The following is a 16,410-nucleotide window of genomic DNA, read 5'->3' as shown; positions in this document are numbered from 1 at the left end:
TAACTGTTCTCACAGTGATTCAACAAAAAGAAAGAAAGAGAGAGAAGCCGGGTGTTCTGGTGAGCAACGTGGCCGGAGAATGCTCCATACCTGAAACCGGGCCAGCAACACCGGGGATCCAGACGGAGAAGGTGCAGCCACCACACCTTCTCCAGATGGAGCCCTGGGGACACTGAGCAGCAACTAACACTGCTCCAGGATGCGGGACTGGGACACATCCGAACCGCGCGGCCGCTAACGCGACTGCGCAACCTTTTTTTAAAAACTGAAAACATACAATCTTTTAATGGAAAACTAATTATCAAATGCTTCCTTAGTAGGGCTGTCTTTCTTGGGGGGAAACTCCAACAACAATAGTGAGTTTTGTGTTGAAATATGGAACGTAATCAAGGTAAAGTGAAAATGAAGTGAAATTCATCAGTTATACAGTTGGGGGGGCGGGGGCAGGGCGTATACTGGGATTTTGGTGGTGGAATATGGGCACTGGTGAAGGGATGGTGTTTGCATATTGTATAACTGAGACATAAACCTGAGAACTTTGTAACTTTCCACATGGTGATAAAAATTAAAAAAAATGAAAGAAAGAAAGAAAGAAAGAAAGAAAGAAAGAAAGAAAGAAAGAAAGAAAGAAAGAAAGAAAGAAAGAAAGAAAGAAAGAAAAATGGAACGTCAGCTTTGAATTAAACTATGACTATATTAGATGTGAAGTGACACTTGGAGTCCCTAGTCTTTGAGAAGCTAGTTGAGCCATATCTTTCCAAGAACATATTTTACAGTATCTTCTTTAGGTGAATCTAAGGCAAGACTTGCTAGAGGATGAGGCAAGAATCATAGTGAAGAGTAGGTGAGAATGAATCCATAATAGCAAAAGAGAACGTAATCACAAATTATTCCATATTTTCAGTCAGATATAGCTACTGCCTTGTGAGATTTCAGGACTCACATATGCCTCCCATTCTCTTCTGAATCACCTGTATCACCTGTTGTCCCATTCCTCATCAATTTGGTTGAGCGGACACCAGTAACTTCTCGATTTGTCCCTGCCCTGTTGCATGCTAGTGTAGCCCAATGGTGTCTGCTCGCTCCAGGGACACAAGGAGCATCAAATCATTTGTTCAGGGTCTTGACGAAGAAGTCTGACCATCTTGTAGGTGGGAGACCAGGCATTCTTTTGATGTCCTGCCGTGGAATCTGGTCAGTAACAGTTCTAGTCCAGCGGTCGTCTCCAAATTGCGTTATGTCTCTGGCCCACCTTGGCAAAGGAGGCAGCACCCTTGATTCTCAACCATCGAAAGAGGTTGGAACTCCGATTCCTTCTCTCACTTGAGTGAAACGTGATACTCCAAGCATAGCTCTTTCAACTTCTCTTTGGGAGACCCAAATATCGAGAACACTATTCTCTTCTGAATAGGCTTCTTAATTTTGTTGTCTAGTTTCTATTCCACCATTGTATTTTGTGTTTTATGGGATAATAAACGTGTCTTTAGTACTTCATAGTTCTCCAGATTGAACAGAAACAAAGAACAAACAGAAGATGCACCATCATTCAAATAAATGCTTGATGAGTTGGGAATAATGGTCATTTAGAATTTTTAGACATCTCCCTTGGTGAAAATGATGGTATTTAAAAAAAAACAACAACAAAGATTAGAATGATTGTGATAAGGACAGAATGTCCTAGATTGTCTTTTTATTATCAGATATTTAATATCTTCTTGAAAATAATTACTTTCCTGTTGATCTTAAGCTTAGTCAAATGCCTTGACTGGGGCACTAAAGCTACAATAGTAAAATAACTAATAATATAGGAAGAAATAATGCTGCAGGATCTATAACAGACTAAAGACTGTGGGGGATAGAGAGATGGTACAGGGGTTAAAATGCTTGCCTTGTGTGTTTCTGACCTCAGGTCAGTCCACCAAGCACAAAGCTGGGTAGAAAAGCAAAACCACCTCTGCAGCACCGCTTGCAAAAGACTTTAAGACTATGATCTATGCTGAATGATAGGCCAGGAAAGGGGACAGAGCAAATAGAAACAGCCCAATAAAAAAAAGGCAGAAGCAGAAAAGTTTCACATTGCAAGAACATTATGTGTAGACAAGAGGTGAGTTCTGCATGATGGGATCTTAGTTTGTAAAATGAAGAGCTCTAGGAGATTCTAGAAAAGATTCATTCATATTTTTAAGAACGTTTTATTTGGTTTTGTGTCTGTGTGTGGTGCCAGGGATATAACCTGAGACATCACACACTATCGCTGAGCTTTGACCTTGGTTCTAACAATTATTGATTTTGGTATTTATTCTTTAGACATTACGACTTAGAAAAATTGTTTAATTCTAAATATAAGATAAAGGGGTTGAATTGCTATTCTATGGGCTGAACATATTGCATGTGTGGGACCTGGGATTGACTTCCAGCGCAGCATGACTTCCAGGTCACCATTGGAAGTGACCCCTGAGACAGCCAAGAGCAGAACCCAGGTGCTGCCACCAACCAAAAATCACTTGTATCACTTGTCATCCTGTTGATCTTCGATTTGCTCCAGCGGGCGCCAATAACGTCTCCATTTGTCCCTGTCACGTGCTAGTGCAGCCCAATGATATTTGCTTGCTCCAGGAATAGGAAGAGCCTCAAATCGTTCATTTTTTTTGTTGTTCATTGAAAGCCACAAACAATGAACAACCAAAAATAAATTAATTAAAATAAATATAAGATAAAACAACTGTCAGGCACGGTTTCTTAATAAATTAATGTAAATATGTGGGGGAAGGGTGATGCGGGCCGAATATAGACTAGAGACTGAACACAATGGCCATTCAACACCTTTATTGCAAACCACAACACCTAATCAGAGAGAGAGAACAAAAGGGAATACCCTGCCATAGTGGCAGTGTGGGGTGGGGGGAAACGGGACTGGGGAGGGGGGGAGGGATGTTGGGTTTACTGGTGGTGGAGAATGGGCACTGGTGAAGTGATGGGTTATCGAAATTTGTATGGGGGAAACATGAGCACAAAAATGTATAAATCTGTAACTGTACCCTCACGTTGACTCACTAATTAAAAATAAACTATTAAAAAATAATTAATTAATGTAAATGATTTTACCACCTTACTTTGAGATTTGTGCCCTCTGAATTTCTTGTTCCTTTGTTTTCTCCAATTCTATGAATTATTTTAAAATACAAAAGACACAAATGTGCCATTTTAATATTTAAAGTTAAATATTAAATGTAATTACATGTAAGTTGCCTGATGAATTCTGAAAATTTTCAAAACCATATGTTAACAATGCCCAAGAACAAAGATTTCTTTTTCATAGTACTTTGAAGACTCAAGCTTAAAAATACTGGACAGTATGTGATTATATGTTATTATAAGTATGTGACGGAAAAAAATTGTTTTTTAGATATTAATTTGATTAGTGAGCCATGAAATATAATTATGTTAATACAAATTAAAATCAGAATGTTATTTTTTCACCCTGTTTTCATCAAGGCATTTAATTATATTTCTCACAAATAAATTGGCAACTGCAATTGTTTTTCTGATTACAAAATATAAATTACACCTTTACTTATCAACAAATACTTTATAGTTATCCTTAATCTAAGAATAAATATGTCTATTAGTTTTATGGGTACATTGCATAAAATTATTTAATTATAAAATTTCTGTTAGAAAAATGAAAACATTTGTCAGCTTCTTTTAATTGTTGTAAATCTTAAAGTGTCACCCACTGCCTTCAGTTTAAATAATCAAAACTCTATGTACAAAATCTAATAAATACTTAAAAGTTAAAAAAATAACCCTTCAGTTTAGAAAGTTTTATTTATTTTGGGGGGTGGGGTAAGGAGGCTTAGGCCAGATCTGACAATGTTCAGGAATTTTTCCTGGATTTGTGCTCAGGGATATGTGTTGTTAGGAATCAAATGACGGTCATCCACACATAGGCAAGTACCTTAACCCCTGAACAATCTCTCCAGTCCTCAGGAAACTAGTGGTACTTTTTTCACTAGTATATTTTTTAAAAATGGCATTTACCTATAATATACTAATTATCTTTAGAATATTATACCATATTACTATCTTTATGTATTTTGTAGAATATGTATCTTATATTCCTAATTTATGTTACCATTTATTATCCCTCTGCAATATATATTTTCTGATTTATACCAATTATTCATGGATATGAATTGATTAATATCCAAATATTCACTTGCTCATGAATATAAATGATCTACTAAATACTGTTTATTGTGCTGACTTTTAGGATAGTACACTATACTTTTTTCAACACCTCTGTCTAAGAAATAGAGGTCACTGTCACTGTCATTGTCACTATCATCCCGTTGCTCATCGATTTGTTCGAGCGGGCACCAGTAACATCTCTCATTGTGAGACTTATTTGCTACTGTTTTTGGCATATCCAAAACGCCATGGGTAGCTTGCCAGGCTCTGCTGTGAGGGCGCGATACTCTCCGTAGCTTGCCGGGCTCTCCGAGAGAGGAGGAATCGACTCGGGTCAGCCGTGTGAAAGGCGAACACCCTACCACTGTGCTATCGCTCCAGCCCAAAGAAATAGAGGTGTAATTATTTAAAACTTAATGCAGTAGAGAGGGTATGGTGCCGCCAACAGGTCAACCTGTACCTGTGGGGTGAGTGCAACAGCAGCCTGATGGTGCCTTCAGGCTTCCTGACACCCAAAAATTGCTGCTGTGCCTTTGGCCAGACCCCAAAAACTTGGGACCAAGTTTACCAAGAAATTAAACAGCCAAAAGTAAGGTATGTGGGAGCCATGCCCACAAACCACCTCTGGCTCAGCTATACAAGCTCATTTATTGGCCTTACTTCAGAGACCCATAGATAAATCTTGAAGGAGATTAAAAGCCACAGTTAATTTTGGACCCGTGCATGGCTGAACAGACTGGAGTAAATTGGAGGGGGGCAGGTTGGCCTGTGTCTACCCAAGCAGAGCCCCCAGCAGCCACTTGTTTCCATAATCCAAAATCGCTGCCATCCCCCTGGCCTGTCTCCACCATCTCAGGATGGACCTCACCAAAATATAATCTGCTGAAAATTTGGGTATGCGGTTTTTGTGACTGAAATCACCAAGCTTTCAGTCACAAGTTGGGTTGGGCTACTTCCCCCCACTTCCCAACACATATGGAAGCACTAGCAGCTACCCCCACAAACCAACTCCAGCACCATCCTGTAAACTCTATTACTGGCCTTGCTTCAGAGACCCATAAATAAATCTTTTTTTTTTTAAGGCCTTGAATAGCTTTATTGAAATCTGTATAAATAAACATGTACATTTCAAATGTAAACTCAAGTGAACTCAAGTGCAGACAAAATTTTAACCTCTGTCATGCAGGAGGTTAGTTTACATTTAAAAAAAAAAGAGAGAGAAAAGAAAGAAAGGAAAAAAAAAACTCAAAGCAGCTTTTAAAATACCAGGATGAAAAACCAGCTTTAATATCAAGGTATAAAGCAAAGCCATGATCAACATACCTCATTTATCCTGGTCAAATGCATATTTTTTAAACTTTTAAATGCTAACATAAATAAATATTTACCAAAATGTGCACTCACAGAGTGAACTTTTACCATAAATAAATCTTGAAGAGATCAAAAGCCAGAAACACAGCAGCGAGTCCTGGAAGACACCACAGAGCCAGAGATCTCTATGGGTCCCATACTGAGCCAATTTCACCAAGGCACCCCAGATGGAGCCTGTGCAGTCTCCCTGCCTACTCCGGATGGAATCCTGATGACCAAGAGCTTCCACAAGCAAGGCCCAAGTATGTGGGTTCCAGAACTAAATCTCCATACCACATGGCAGCAGAGGCAGAGGGCTACCCTTCCCCAGTTCCCTGCCTGCTCATTGGCCTGGCTGTCACCCCAGCAATAAGCTTCCAGGCACCATCTTAGTGCACCAACAGCCCTGGTCTTGAGATGCCCAATTGAATCCCAAAATGGATTAGTGCCCTACAGATATGTCTCTGAAACCCAACCATTTACAATCTAGGATTCCTAGATTGTAAGAAGCCCACAGCTGCAGTACCCAGAATATTCAAAATGAGCAATGGACAATAAATGATCTAGTATCTGCCTCCTGGCAGGCAGCCTTGAATGGTAGGGGGGAAATTCGAGCAATACATAATGCCCAACAGTAGACAGAGAGTATTGGGGAAATTGCCTGCCATGGAAGCAGGGTGAGGACTGGGATGGGGGGATATACTAGGGACCCTGGTGGTGGAAAGTGTGCACTGGTGGAGGGATGGGTGTTCAGTCACGGCTGAGTCTCGAACATGAAAGCTTTGTAACTTTCTCACAGTGATTAAAAAAAAAGGTAATGTGGAGTTCATGCCCAATTCAATCAGCTTAATCAATGCCTGAATAAATAGCAGTACCATATTCGATATGCCAAAAACAGTAACAACAAGTCTCACAATGGAGACATTACTGGTGCCCGCTGGAGCAAATCAATGAACAACAAGACAACAGTGCTACAGTGCTACTCCTACATTAAAACAAATAATAATAATAATAATAATAATAATAATAATAATAATGCAGTAGAATCAGAGAGATTGCTTAAATGGACTGGAATATATACTTTGCTTGTGGGAGTCCTGAGTTTAACACCCCAGCACCACAGAGTCCACTGAGCACTGCCAGGAGAAACTTGTCCAACACTGAGACAGGGTAGCCCGTAAGCACTTCTGGGCAAAAATAAAAACAATGCTGCAACAGACATTGTTGTATGGCTTAGGTTACAGAATATATGTAATATACCAAATGTATACACCAATATATAGAATACACCAAAATCACCAATGCATTTTATTTGGGGGAGCACTATAATCTTAGATTCTATGGAATACCCAGCTAGAGATGTTCTAAAAGTTAGCAGAAACATCACTTGTGAGCTTTGAGAAGTTTGAGAATTTAGGGGTTGAAATTACTATTTAGAAGAAATTGGTATAGGAGGACTGGTCCATGGTAGGAAGCATGCCACAAGGGGGAGGGGGAGCGCAGTTAGGACAGAGAAGGGACCACTATAACAATTGGAAATGATCACTCTGGACACAAATGAGTGCTAATAGGAGGTAAAGTGATATGTATGATACTCTTTTAGTAACAGCATTGCCAACAGAGCCTTGAAGGAAAATGACGGGGAGGCAGTGTGTGTGTCTGCCATAGAGGCAGCCTGGGGATCAGAGGGGGAGGGAATTGGGCAGGAGGGAAACTGGGGACATTGGTGGTGATAAATGTGCACTGGTGAAGGGATGGGTGTTGGAACATTGTATGACAGACTAGATCATAAACAACTTTGTAACTATATCTTACAGTGATTCAATTAAAAAAGGGAGCAGGTATATGCATGAGATTGTACACACATACACACACATGCACACAGTGTGTAAGAAGGGAAGTGTAAGGAGAAGAGAGCATCAAAACTAAAATTCAGGAGTAAAAAAAAGTTAAAATTTAGGAGAAAATAAAGAGGACTAGGGCAGGATGGAGAAGACAGAAAATTTAAAAACAAGAAAGAAATGTAGGCAGGTATATCAGATTTCAACTAGAAAAACTGTCTTTAGAACAAGTATTTATATACCAAGCATTTCTCATAAAAAATGACACTAATTGTGGGAACAGAAATTAATACTTCAGCCTGAAGTTAGCACTGGAGATACTCAGGATAGGAAAAGGGACATGAAGTAATGAAAGACAGATCAGAATCTGTGGGGATAGGTGGAATGTGAGGTAAGAACAAATCAACTTTGCTTACAGACTCTCAAGTTTGGACTTAGAGTATCTTTTAGAAAAAGGGCTGTCCTTTGAAAAGTGCCACACGAAAGAGCCTGGCAAGCTATCTGTGGTGTATTCAATATGACAAAAACAGTAACACAAGTCTCACAATGGAGACGTTACTGGTGCCAGCTTGAGCAAATCGATGAACAACAGGATGACAGTGCTGCAGTGCTATTAATACACATAACTATACATAAACCTATTTAAGAAACATAGAAATTGAGGAAAGAATTTATAAGAATAGAAGTATACTACCTTGTGCGTCAAGGGATTGTATACATTCAGATACTCATTGAGTTATGATGCTCCATTATTCCTTACCAAGAAAAATCACCCAACCTAGTTGGATAACTCTATTTTCTCCCTTAGTTACCCATTAATTGAGTAGCATGAGGAACCCAAAAATGACCAGAAGACTGTCTCAATTATAGTTTAACTAAATCATTGCTTTATCTCCAGATTGAAGTAGCCTTCCCGTGCCAATAAGAGTTCTAGAATAGTAAAAACAAAAGTTTTAGGGCTGGTAAATTTTTTGGTTACTTTTTTTTTTAATGTGGTGTGGTGACAGGGATTAAACCCAAGTTTTCCATGTGCAAGGTATGTACTTTTCTATTGGGCCACATTCTCAACTCCAATGGTAAGTCAAAATTAATAGGTCAACCTAGTGTGAAACTAGAGCATCTACTTTGAGACATTGATAACATTTCATACAGAGTAAACTGTAAAGCAGGCTCAAAATTCTGTTTCTCAGTTAAATAATCACAGGGAATACTTCATTTTTACCATAGGTAGAGGTTTTAAAAGACGGCATTATTGCAAGAGTATGGACTGTGGCTATCTCTGACAATTATTTATGAAATTATATTATCCAGACCTCAAGTTTATGTGGTTTGTTATTTTCCTTTGGTGATGGAATGCTGTGGTGCACTTTCAATCCAATGACTCTGTTGGCTAGACAAAGATTCAGTTCATGGTGGAAAATTCAGGTAGCATTAAAACTTGCTTCAAGTACCAAGAGACCTGCTGAATTATCATTTCAATTTAAGAGCAATTTGTATGATAGCCTAAACCTCTTGCAGACCCTTAGCCCAAGCTAACAACGTTCATGGTAGCTTAGTAAATGTATCAGTTTAGCATATCCAGATTAGATCAGAGTTGACTTTAAAATCCAAAGGGGCTTATATAGTAATACGCATCTTTGAGAGAAGAACAACTGGATGAATTAACTTGTCTTTTACTTTTAGGTTACTGACTATTACAACTTTAACAATTTCACCGAGATGTCAGACATCTGATTTTTTTTTTTTTTGGTAAAACCCAATTCCAACTGGATTAGTTATAGAAGTTGCATCAAAGAACTATTAGATTTCTCAAAATGTAGGCCCTAGTAAGATATTATAAATTAAAACTACTTACTTTTTAAAATTGTCTGTGCATGTTCATTTTTGATATTGGAAGATTTGGTTATTCAGACAATGCATTTTTTTTGTTCAAAGACATTGAGGGATATAGTTGATCAAATAATGTCCTCTTATGGACACTTGAAAATTTGTATTTATAGGGAATTAAACTATTTATTGATGTAACTAGTTAAGGTCATGCTGGATTAAGGTGGGACTTAAGTATCCTTATAACAAATAGTCTTATAAGGTATTTTTTTTCTTAGTGAGTATAATAATCTTATTTAAAGAAATTTACTTAGAGAAATGTGAGGAGAGATAAGAAGAAAGATTCGTGTTTAAGAGGGAACATGGGCTTCTCCAGGGTGGAAAATCTTCATGTGACTTTTGGGAGGAAGCTATATATAATTTCTCCAAATTGTCATGGCCTAGAACTCTATGCATACATTAAAGTTAGTCACAGAGTTGTACCAGGGAAAGCCTCGGACTCTAGATTGTCCTTTCATATTTATATCAGGACTTTTAGGGTCTCCTGTAGCTTCTCTTTCTCCACCTATTCTTGATTTTTTTTTTTTTTTGCTTTTTTTTGGGTCACAACCAGCGATGCTCAGGGCTTACTCCTGGCTCTGACTCAGGAATTACTCCTGGCGGTGCTTGGGGGACCATATGGGATGCCGGGGGATCGAACCCGGGTCGGCCGCGTGCAAGGCAAACGCCCTACCCGCTGTGCTATCGCTCCGGCCCCTCTCCACCTATTCTTGAAAGAAGAGGTGGGGAACATCTGACACAGAGGCACAGAAAGAAGATTAGTGAAGTTGAAGGCTGAGACTGGAGCTATCTTATTTATTTATTTATTTATTTATTTTTTACCTGGGTCGGCCGCGTGCAAGGCAAACGCCCTACCCACTGTGCTATTGCTCCAGCCCCTGGATATTTTTCTTTCTTTCTTTCTTTCTTTCTTTCTTTCTTTCTTTCTTTCTTTCTTTCTTTCTTTCTTTCTTTCTTTCTTTCTTTCTTTCTTTCTTTCTTTCTTTCTTTTTTTTTTTTTTTAATTTTATTGAATCACCATGTGGAGGGTTACATAGTTCTCAGGATTATGTCGGTTATACAATTCTCAAACACCCTTCCCTTCACCAGTGCCCATCTTCCATCACCAACCCCCCCAGTATACCTGCCGCCCCCTCCCACCTCCCCAGTCCCCACCCTTGTAAGTGATGTTTCACTTCGTTTACGCCTTATCTCGATTACATTCCATGTTTCAACACATAACTCACTACCATTGTTGGGGTTTCCCCCAAAAAAGAAAAGCAGTCCTATTGCCAAGGAGGCATTTGATAGTTCTCCACTGCTAAGAATATAGAGATATTAAGTCCCGCTGTTTGTTACCTAACTTTTCTTTTTCCCCCTTGCCCCGCGCCACCGAGTTCACGCCTGTTTAGTAATCGCCACGCTGCCTGACAAGGGAAAAAAAACCGAAAAGAATGGTTATTTCCCGTCATCAGCAGGCGTGGGGCTCTGGCTTAGTTGATAGACTAGTAGAGTGTCTGCAAGCAGTTTCTGGAACCAAAGGTCTCGCGCTGGTATCGGCTCCGGCTTGAGATTCCACCAGCGTCCCACTGTTCCATGTACATAATTTTCCCCTTATATCCCATTCCCACGCCATCAGGTCTGTTTCCTTAATGGACATCACACTATGTTTGACACCACGCCGAGTTTCTTCCCGAGAAAGAAGGGTATTTCTTCTCAGCCGGCGTGGGGATATAGCTTAGTTCAGTCTAGAGAGATGGCTACCACTTTGATTGCCTTCAATATTTCAGCAACAGACTATTCTTGATAGGATCTCCCACAAAAGTCCGACCTGTTAAGGAGGAACCATTACATATTGCTGATGCTAAGATGACATTAGGTCGCGTGGCCGCGCCAGCGGCCGCGCGGTTTTGGGTTTGTGTATAAAGTCCAGGGAAAGTACAACCAGAAATAACATCACCACAAACTTTTACCCTTATATGGTGCTCATAAGATGGAGAAACCTAGAGAGAGGCTCAGTGTCTCCATTTTGCGCTCAGGAAAACCGCGGACCCTGCGCTGTGTTCAGAAGGAGTTGAGAGAGAGAGAGATTAAAAGAATTGGGGGATGCCCGGTTCCCACTGTTTCAGCACCGTGGGGTCTCTGGTCCCGTGCCGGAATTAGTTCAGTGGGCAGCTTGGAGTCCAAGGGCGCTTCCTTGGGCTCTTCCATCGTGCTGGCTCCCAGCAGGATCCAAAAGGAAGGCTGGAGCTATCTTAAAGTAACATTTGTGCGTTTTTGTTTTTTTGAAAGCTTCTCTATCATTTTAATTGATGACATGGAACTCCTGTCTCTAACTAACCTTATTTGTCTGTCTAGAACGCAATATTGTATAGTTTACAATGTTGCTCCATTGATGTTGTCTTTGCACATCTGTTTTGCTTTCTTGGGACTTGCCCTGTGTGAAAGACAGCTCCTAAGACTGCCATTTACTTGCATTGAAACATGATTAAATACCTTAGCTTATCTAAGAGATCTATCTGATAATCAGCCCTCATAGCAAATGTTGAAATACCCACTTGACAGATTTGTCTTTTCTCCATGGAGAACAAATAATAACATTTCACAAATACTGACATTTTATATTAAACTAATTTAAAATCATGTTCAATGGATTATTAATAAAATAGTATACTAGGTAAATGAAAACAGAAATACAAGATGGCTTTTTAAAATTAATTTTATTATTAAATTTTGTTTACAGTGGGGTTTAGCTTCATAATTAATATATGTATATAATATATATAAAATTTTATATAATATATTTATATATAAAACATATTTATATATAAATATATATAATATATAATTGATTTTCTATTATCGTAAGTGGAAGATCCTGGCAAGCTCCCTGTGGCGTATTTGATATGCCAAATACAATAACAATAAAAGGTCTCATTCCCCTAACCCTAAAAAGAGCCTCCAATCGTTGGGAAAAACGAGTAAGGAGAGGCTGCTAAAATCCCAGGGTTGGAACAAATGGAGACATTACTGGCGCCCGCTCGAGTAAATCAATGAACAAACAGGATGACAGTGATACAGTGATACAGTAATATATAAAATAATATTTCAACATCAAAATTTCAGTTACAAAAGACCCCTGGACTCATTTAGCCATTCCATCCCAAGAAGCCCTGTAATTTTTACAAAGCCTAGTTTTGTTACTTTTTGGCAGTTTGTTTTAATTATTCATATTTTACATATGAATTAAATCACCTGGTAGTTGAAGATTTTTTTCCATCCCATTTATATGAAATATCTAGAATTAGCAAATCGTCAATTAATCATTATCAGAGATAAAGAAGTAACTGCTAATGAGAATGGATTTTCTTGCTGGGGTATAGTAAATATTCTGAAATTAAACAGTGTTGATGATTACATAACCTTACAAAATGTTAAAAATTAATTATGTACCACAAAGAGTGAATATATGGTATATGAATTATATCTGCTTAAATCTTTTATAAAAATTCATCCCTGAGAACTATGAGTATCTTTAAATCTTGTTATTATGTCTAAAGATAACAGATTAACTGGAGTACCAAAGTAAGATAAATTTTTAGCTTTTGTGCATTGTAAAATTTTATACTCTGTGAGGACCTGAGAGATAGTACACAGGCTAGGGCATTTGCCTTGCACATGGCCAACCCTGGATCAGTCCCAGGCAACCCAGTGGTCCCCAACCTTGCCAGGACTGATCTGTGAACACAGGCCAAGAGTAAGCCTTGAGCACTCTGGGTTGACTCCCTCCAAAAATACAAACAAAATTTATACTCTGTCTAAACTCTTTGCAAAATTAATAAATCTTAATTTTAATACCATTTGTTCTGTATGTAGATAATTTTATTCCTATTTAAAGAACCATTTTTTGCTACCCGAATTTTTACACAAATTTCTGTAGTTGGTAATTTTAACACAATTTTAAGAGCAATTATATATTATTTATTAATTATTATTTTATTATTTAATATATTTTATTATTTTTGTCACTTTATTAGTAAAAAGTGAAATTGCTTTAGACATTTGAAGTCATTTAGAATTGTTGTTTGGAGTATGAATTTGAACCTGATTCCTATTCTTTTCCCTCCTGGTGAATTTATGATTCTTTTGGATGTAAGTAATTTCATCACAAACTTTTCTTACTGTATCTGGAATTTGGCCAAGACTACACAACTGTATCTGCAATGTAGTTGTCAGGAAGCCAGTACTGCTGCTGCTTTTGTGACTGCTCACACAATAAATACCTACAACTCACAACAGTTATATAGGCATTAGAACAAGTAGTCTGGTTAGTACATCGTGAAGTGTGCACACCTACTGGAACTTACTTGTCTGTTGGCACTGAAGATCCACCTGTCTCTTAGCACAGGAAATCCACTACCTCCTTATCTTTCAAACCATCAAAGTTCATCATATCAGTATAACTTATATCCTTGTCTTGAAAGAGTCAAGGAATTTTTTATTCTATAGACCTTGGGCTATAGAATAAGAAGTGGGTAGGGGCTGGAGTGTTAGTACAATGGGTAGGGCATATGTGCCTTGCATAAGGCTGACCTAGGTCTGGTCCCTGGAATCCCTTTTGGTTTCCCATGCATTGCCAGGAGTAATTCCTGAATGCAGAGCCAGGAGTAACCCCTGAGCATCACCGGGTTTGACTCAAAAAGGGGGAAAAAAAAGAGTAGGTAGGAATGGATTTTGAGTTTTTTGTCTACTCAACATCCAGAGACACTCATCTACACATAAACTTCCCCACAAGAGAAACAGAAAAAATGCCACCAAACATAAGGCAACCAGAGCCACCAATATAGCTGAAAAGGTAAGTGTGCATAGTTTGCATTCAGAAGACTTTGTTTCCATCCCTGACACTGCATGATGCCCTGAGCACTGTAGATGCTATTCCCAAGTAACACACAGAATTAGATTCTAAGCACTACCAGATGTGGCCAAAAATTCTTCTCTTTAAGCACAAGGCAGCTATTTTTAATATAAGTGAGACTGTTATCTCTTTCAGAATCAGGATCAGAATTTGTCTTGTTGAGTTCAGGTGATATAGTTAGTGGAAGAGTACAGACTTTGCATGTTCGAAGCCCTGGGTTCAATAACCAGAATAAAAATAAAAATAGTTCCCTTGTCACATGGGAGTCTTTGTTTCTTATTAGTCATAAGATACAATGAGAGAATCAATAATTGTCAAGAAGAGAATCAGCATCTTTTTGCCCAGCAGTGGTCTCAGGTGAGGTCATATATCACAAAGTCTTACATAAGGAAAGTAACTTGGACAGGAAAGATCCTAACTCAAGGGATGAGTGTCTATATCTACTTTAAGTCTCTGAGAATCTGAGAGTCAACTGCCAATTCTCACGGGCACCTTTTCTTACACAACAAATGTACCTAATTCTTGTTATCTGGCATGAAATCTGCAACTTACACTATGAAACATGCTGAGTATTGCTACATGATATGAAATTCTTTTAGATAATGTTTCTCAATGGAGGGTTTAGAGATGGTGATTTTGATGCACACCCAGGAGTATTTGGCAATGACCAGAAACATTTATGGTTGTGAAACGTAGGTAACAAGCAGTTACTATTGGCATCAATGGGTACTTCCCAGGAATGCTGGTAAATATCCCTCAATGCATATGACAGCTCCCTAAAATAAAGAATTATTCAGCTCCCCACTCCACCAACCATAGTGATTATGGCAAGGCTCATAAACCTTATTTTAAAGCAATCATAGAAACTGTGTTTTTATTTTTAAAAGTTTGAAACAGAAATTTAAAATCCTAGGTTTGTAATTATTCTTTTCTAGTTTTCCAAAGGCTATCGGCTCAGTATTTATAACTTTTATCCTAATTTTGTATCAAATAAGTACTTGATACCAAATGGAGCTGTCTTTTGTTTCTGTTCAGTTTTCGTTTTTCTGCAACAATTGTCCACCTCAACAATATGCTATTCACTTCCTCCCTTTTGTAGAAATAGCCTGAAAGACCGTTTCTAAGTGTAGCCGTCAGTATTCTTGTTTTTGTTTTGTTCGCCACACTGGACATATGGGGCGTTACACTCAGCGGTGCTGGAAAGCCATGTGGTAACAGCGACAGAAACAGGGCTCCGCCACCACTTGTAAGAAGATAGACTCCGGTCGCGCTGTTTTGGGGTTTACGTGTGACAGCAAACGTCCCATTTGGATGTGGGACGCTTATTCTGAGGAAATCCTAAAAAAAAAAAAAAAAAAAGACTGGAAACAAGTATTGGCCTTCCACAGATTTGCACTACAGACAAGATTAAGAGTACGGAGGCGGGAGCCTCCCACGGTCTAGCACAGTCCTCCAATGCACTGCTCCGACCCGCCTCAACCTCCTCTCGACCCCCTCTCAGGTTCCTCTTGGCTCCCTCCTCGGCCACCTCTAATTTCGGCTTCATTCGGCTCTCCTCGGCTCCCCTCGACTCCCCTCGGCTCCCCTCGACTCCCCTCGGTTCCGCTCGGCTCCCTTCGGCTCCCCTCGGCTCTCCTCGGCTCCCCTCGGCTCTCCTCGGCTCCTCTCGGCTCTGTTCAGCCCCGCCTCCCGTAGGAGGCGCCGCGACGAGCCCAGCACATGCGCAGTCGGCTCCTGCTGCTCTCAGGGCCACACTCACCGAGTGGTTTCACTTCCTTGTCTTCTGAGCTGTATCCGGGTCGTTGCTTTCCCTATTGTCTCAAGCAACCGGCCTCGGACTGTGTCAGTTACGTGGGTCTTTTGTTGCTTTCTGGTGCAGGCTAATAAAGTTTTAAAAATTATTTTTCTAGTCGTTTTAACGGGGGGGAATCGATTCCCCTGGGCCGGAGGGCTGGCCGCACTGCCAGAGCCGTCGGGCGCACCGTGGGAAGGGGAGCTAGCGGCCGAGGCCGGGTCTGCGAGGGTTGGGGGGCGGGGGGCGGGAGGGGACGGCGGGGCTGGCGTGCCGGGGGCTCCCGAGGCCGGTCCGAGGCGCCGCTTTTAAATAGCATCCTTCGGACTTGTTTCCGCGGTCCCAGTCCCCGACCTCGGCGCTGCTCGGGCTCGCAGCCTCTCCTTAGGTCTTCTCCAAACGACCACCTCACGGATTCCTTAGTAAGTGTGTGGGAGGCCTCCGCGGGGAGAAAA

The 16,410-nt window shown here is 39.9% G+C and overlaps 1 protein-coding gene across 6 annotated transcripts in view; it reads left to right on the top strand.

The window, feature by feature from the left end:
* Positions 1 to 15,926: 15,926 nt before the first annotated feature.
* PHF14 (PHD finger protein 14) overlaps positions 15,927 to 16,410 on the top strand; it is a 189,608-nt gene continuing 189,124 nt past the window's right edge. For 4 of the 6 annotated variants that reach the window (XM_055147149.1, XM_055146003.1, XM_055146551.1 and 1 more), the window contains exon 1: positions 15,928 to 16,377. In XM_055147149.1, the coding sequence (XP_055003124.1) occupies position 16,377 (1 nt within the window). In that variant the 5' untranslated portion in view covers positions 15,928 to 16,376. Of the gene's footprint in view, positions 16,378 to 16,410 lie in introns of all 6 variants that reach the window. The other 2 variants (XM_055118864.1, XM_004602215.2) reach the window with 2 other exon arrangements.

This window comes from Sorex araneus, chromosome 1, assembly GCF_027595985.1.
Source record: "Sorex araneus isolate mSorAra2 chromosome 1, mSorAra2.pri, whole genome shotgun sequence".
In the NCBI taxonomy this organism is placed as follows: Eukaryota; Metazoa; Chordata; class Mammalia; order Eulipotyphla; family Soricidae; genus Sorex; species Sorex araneus.
This window is presented reverse-complemented; position numbering and strand designations above follow the sequence as displayed.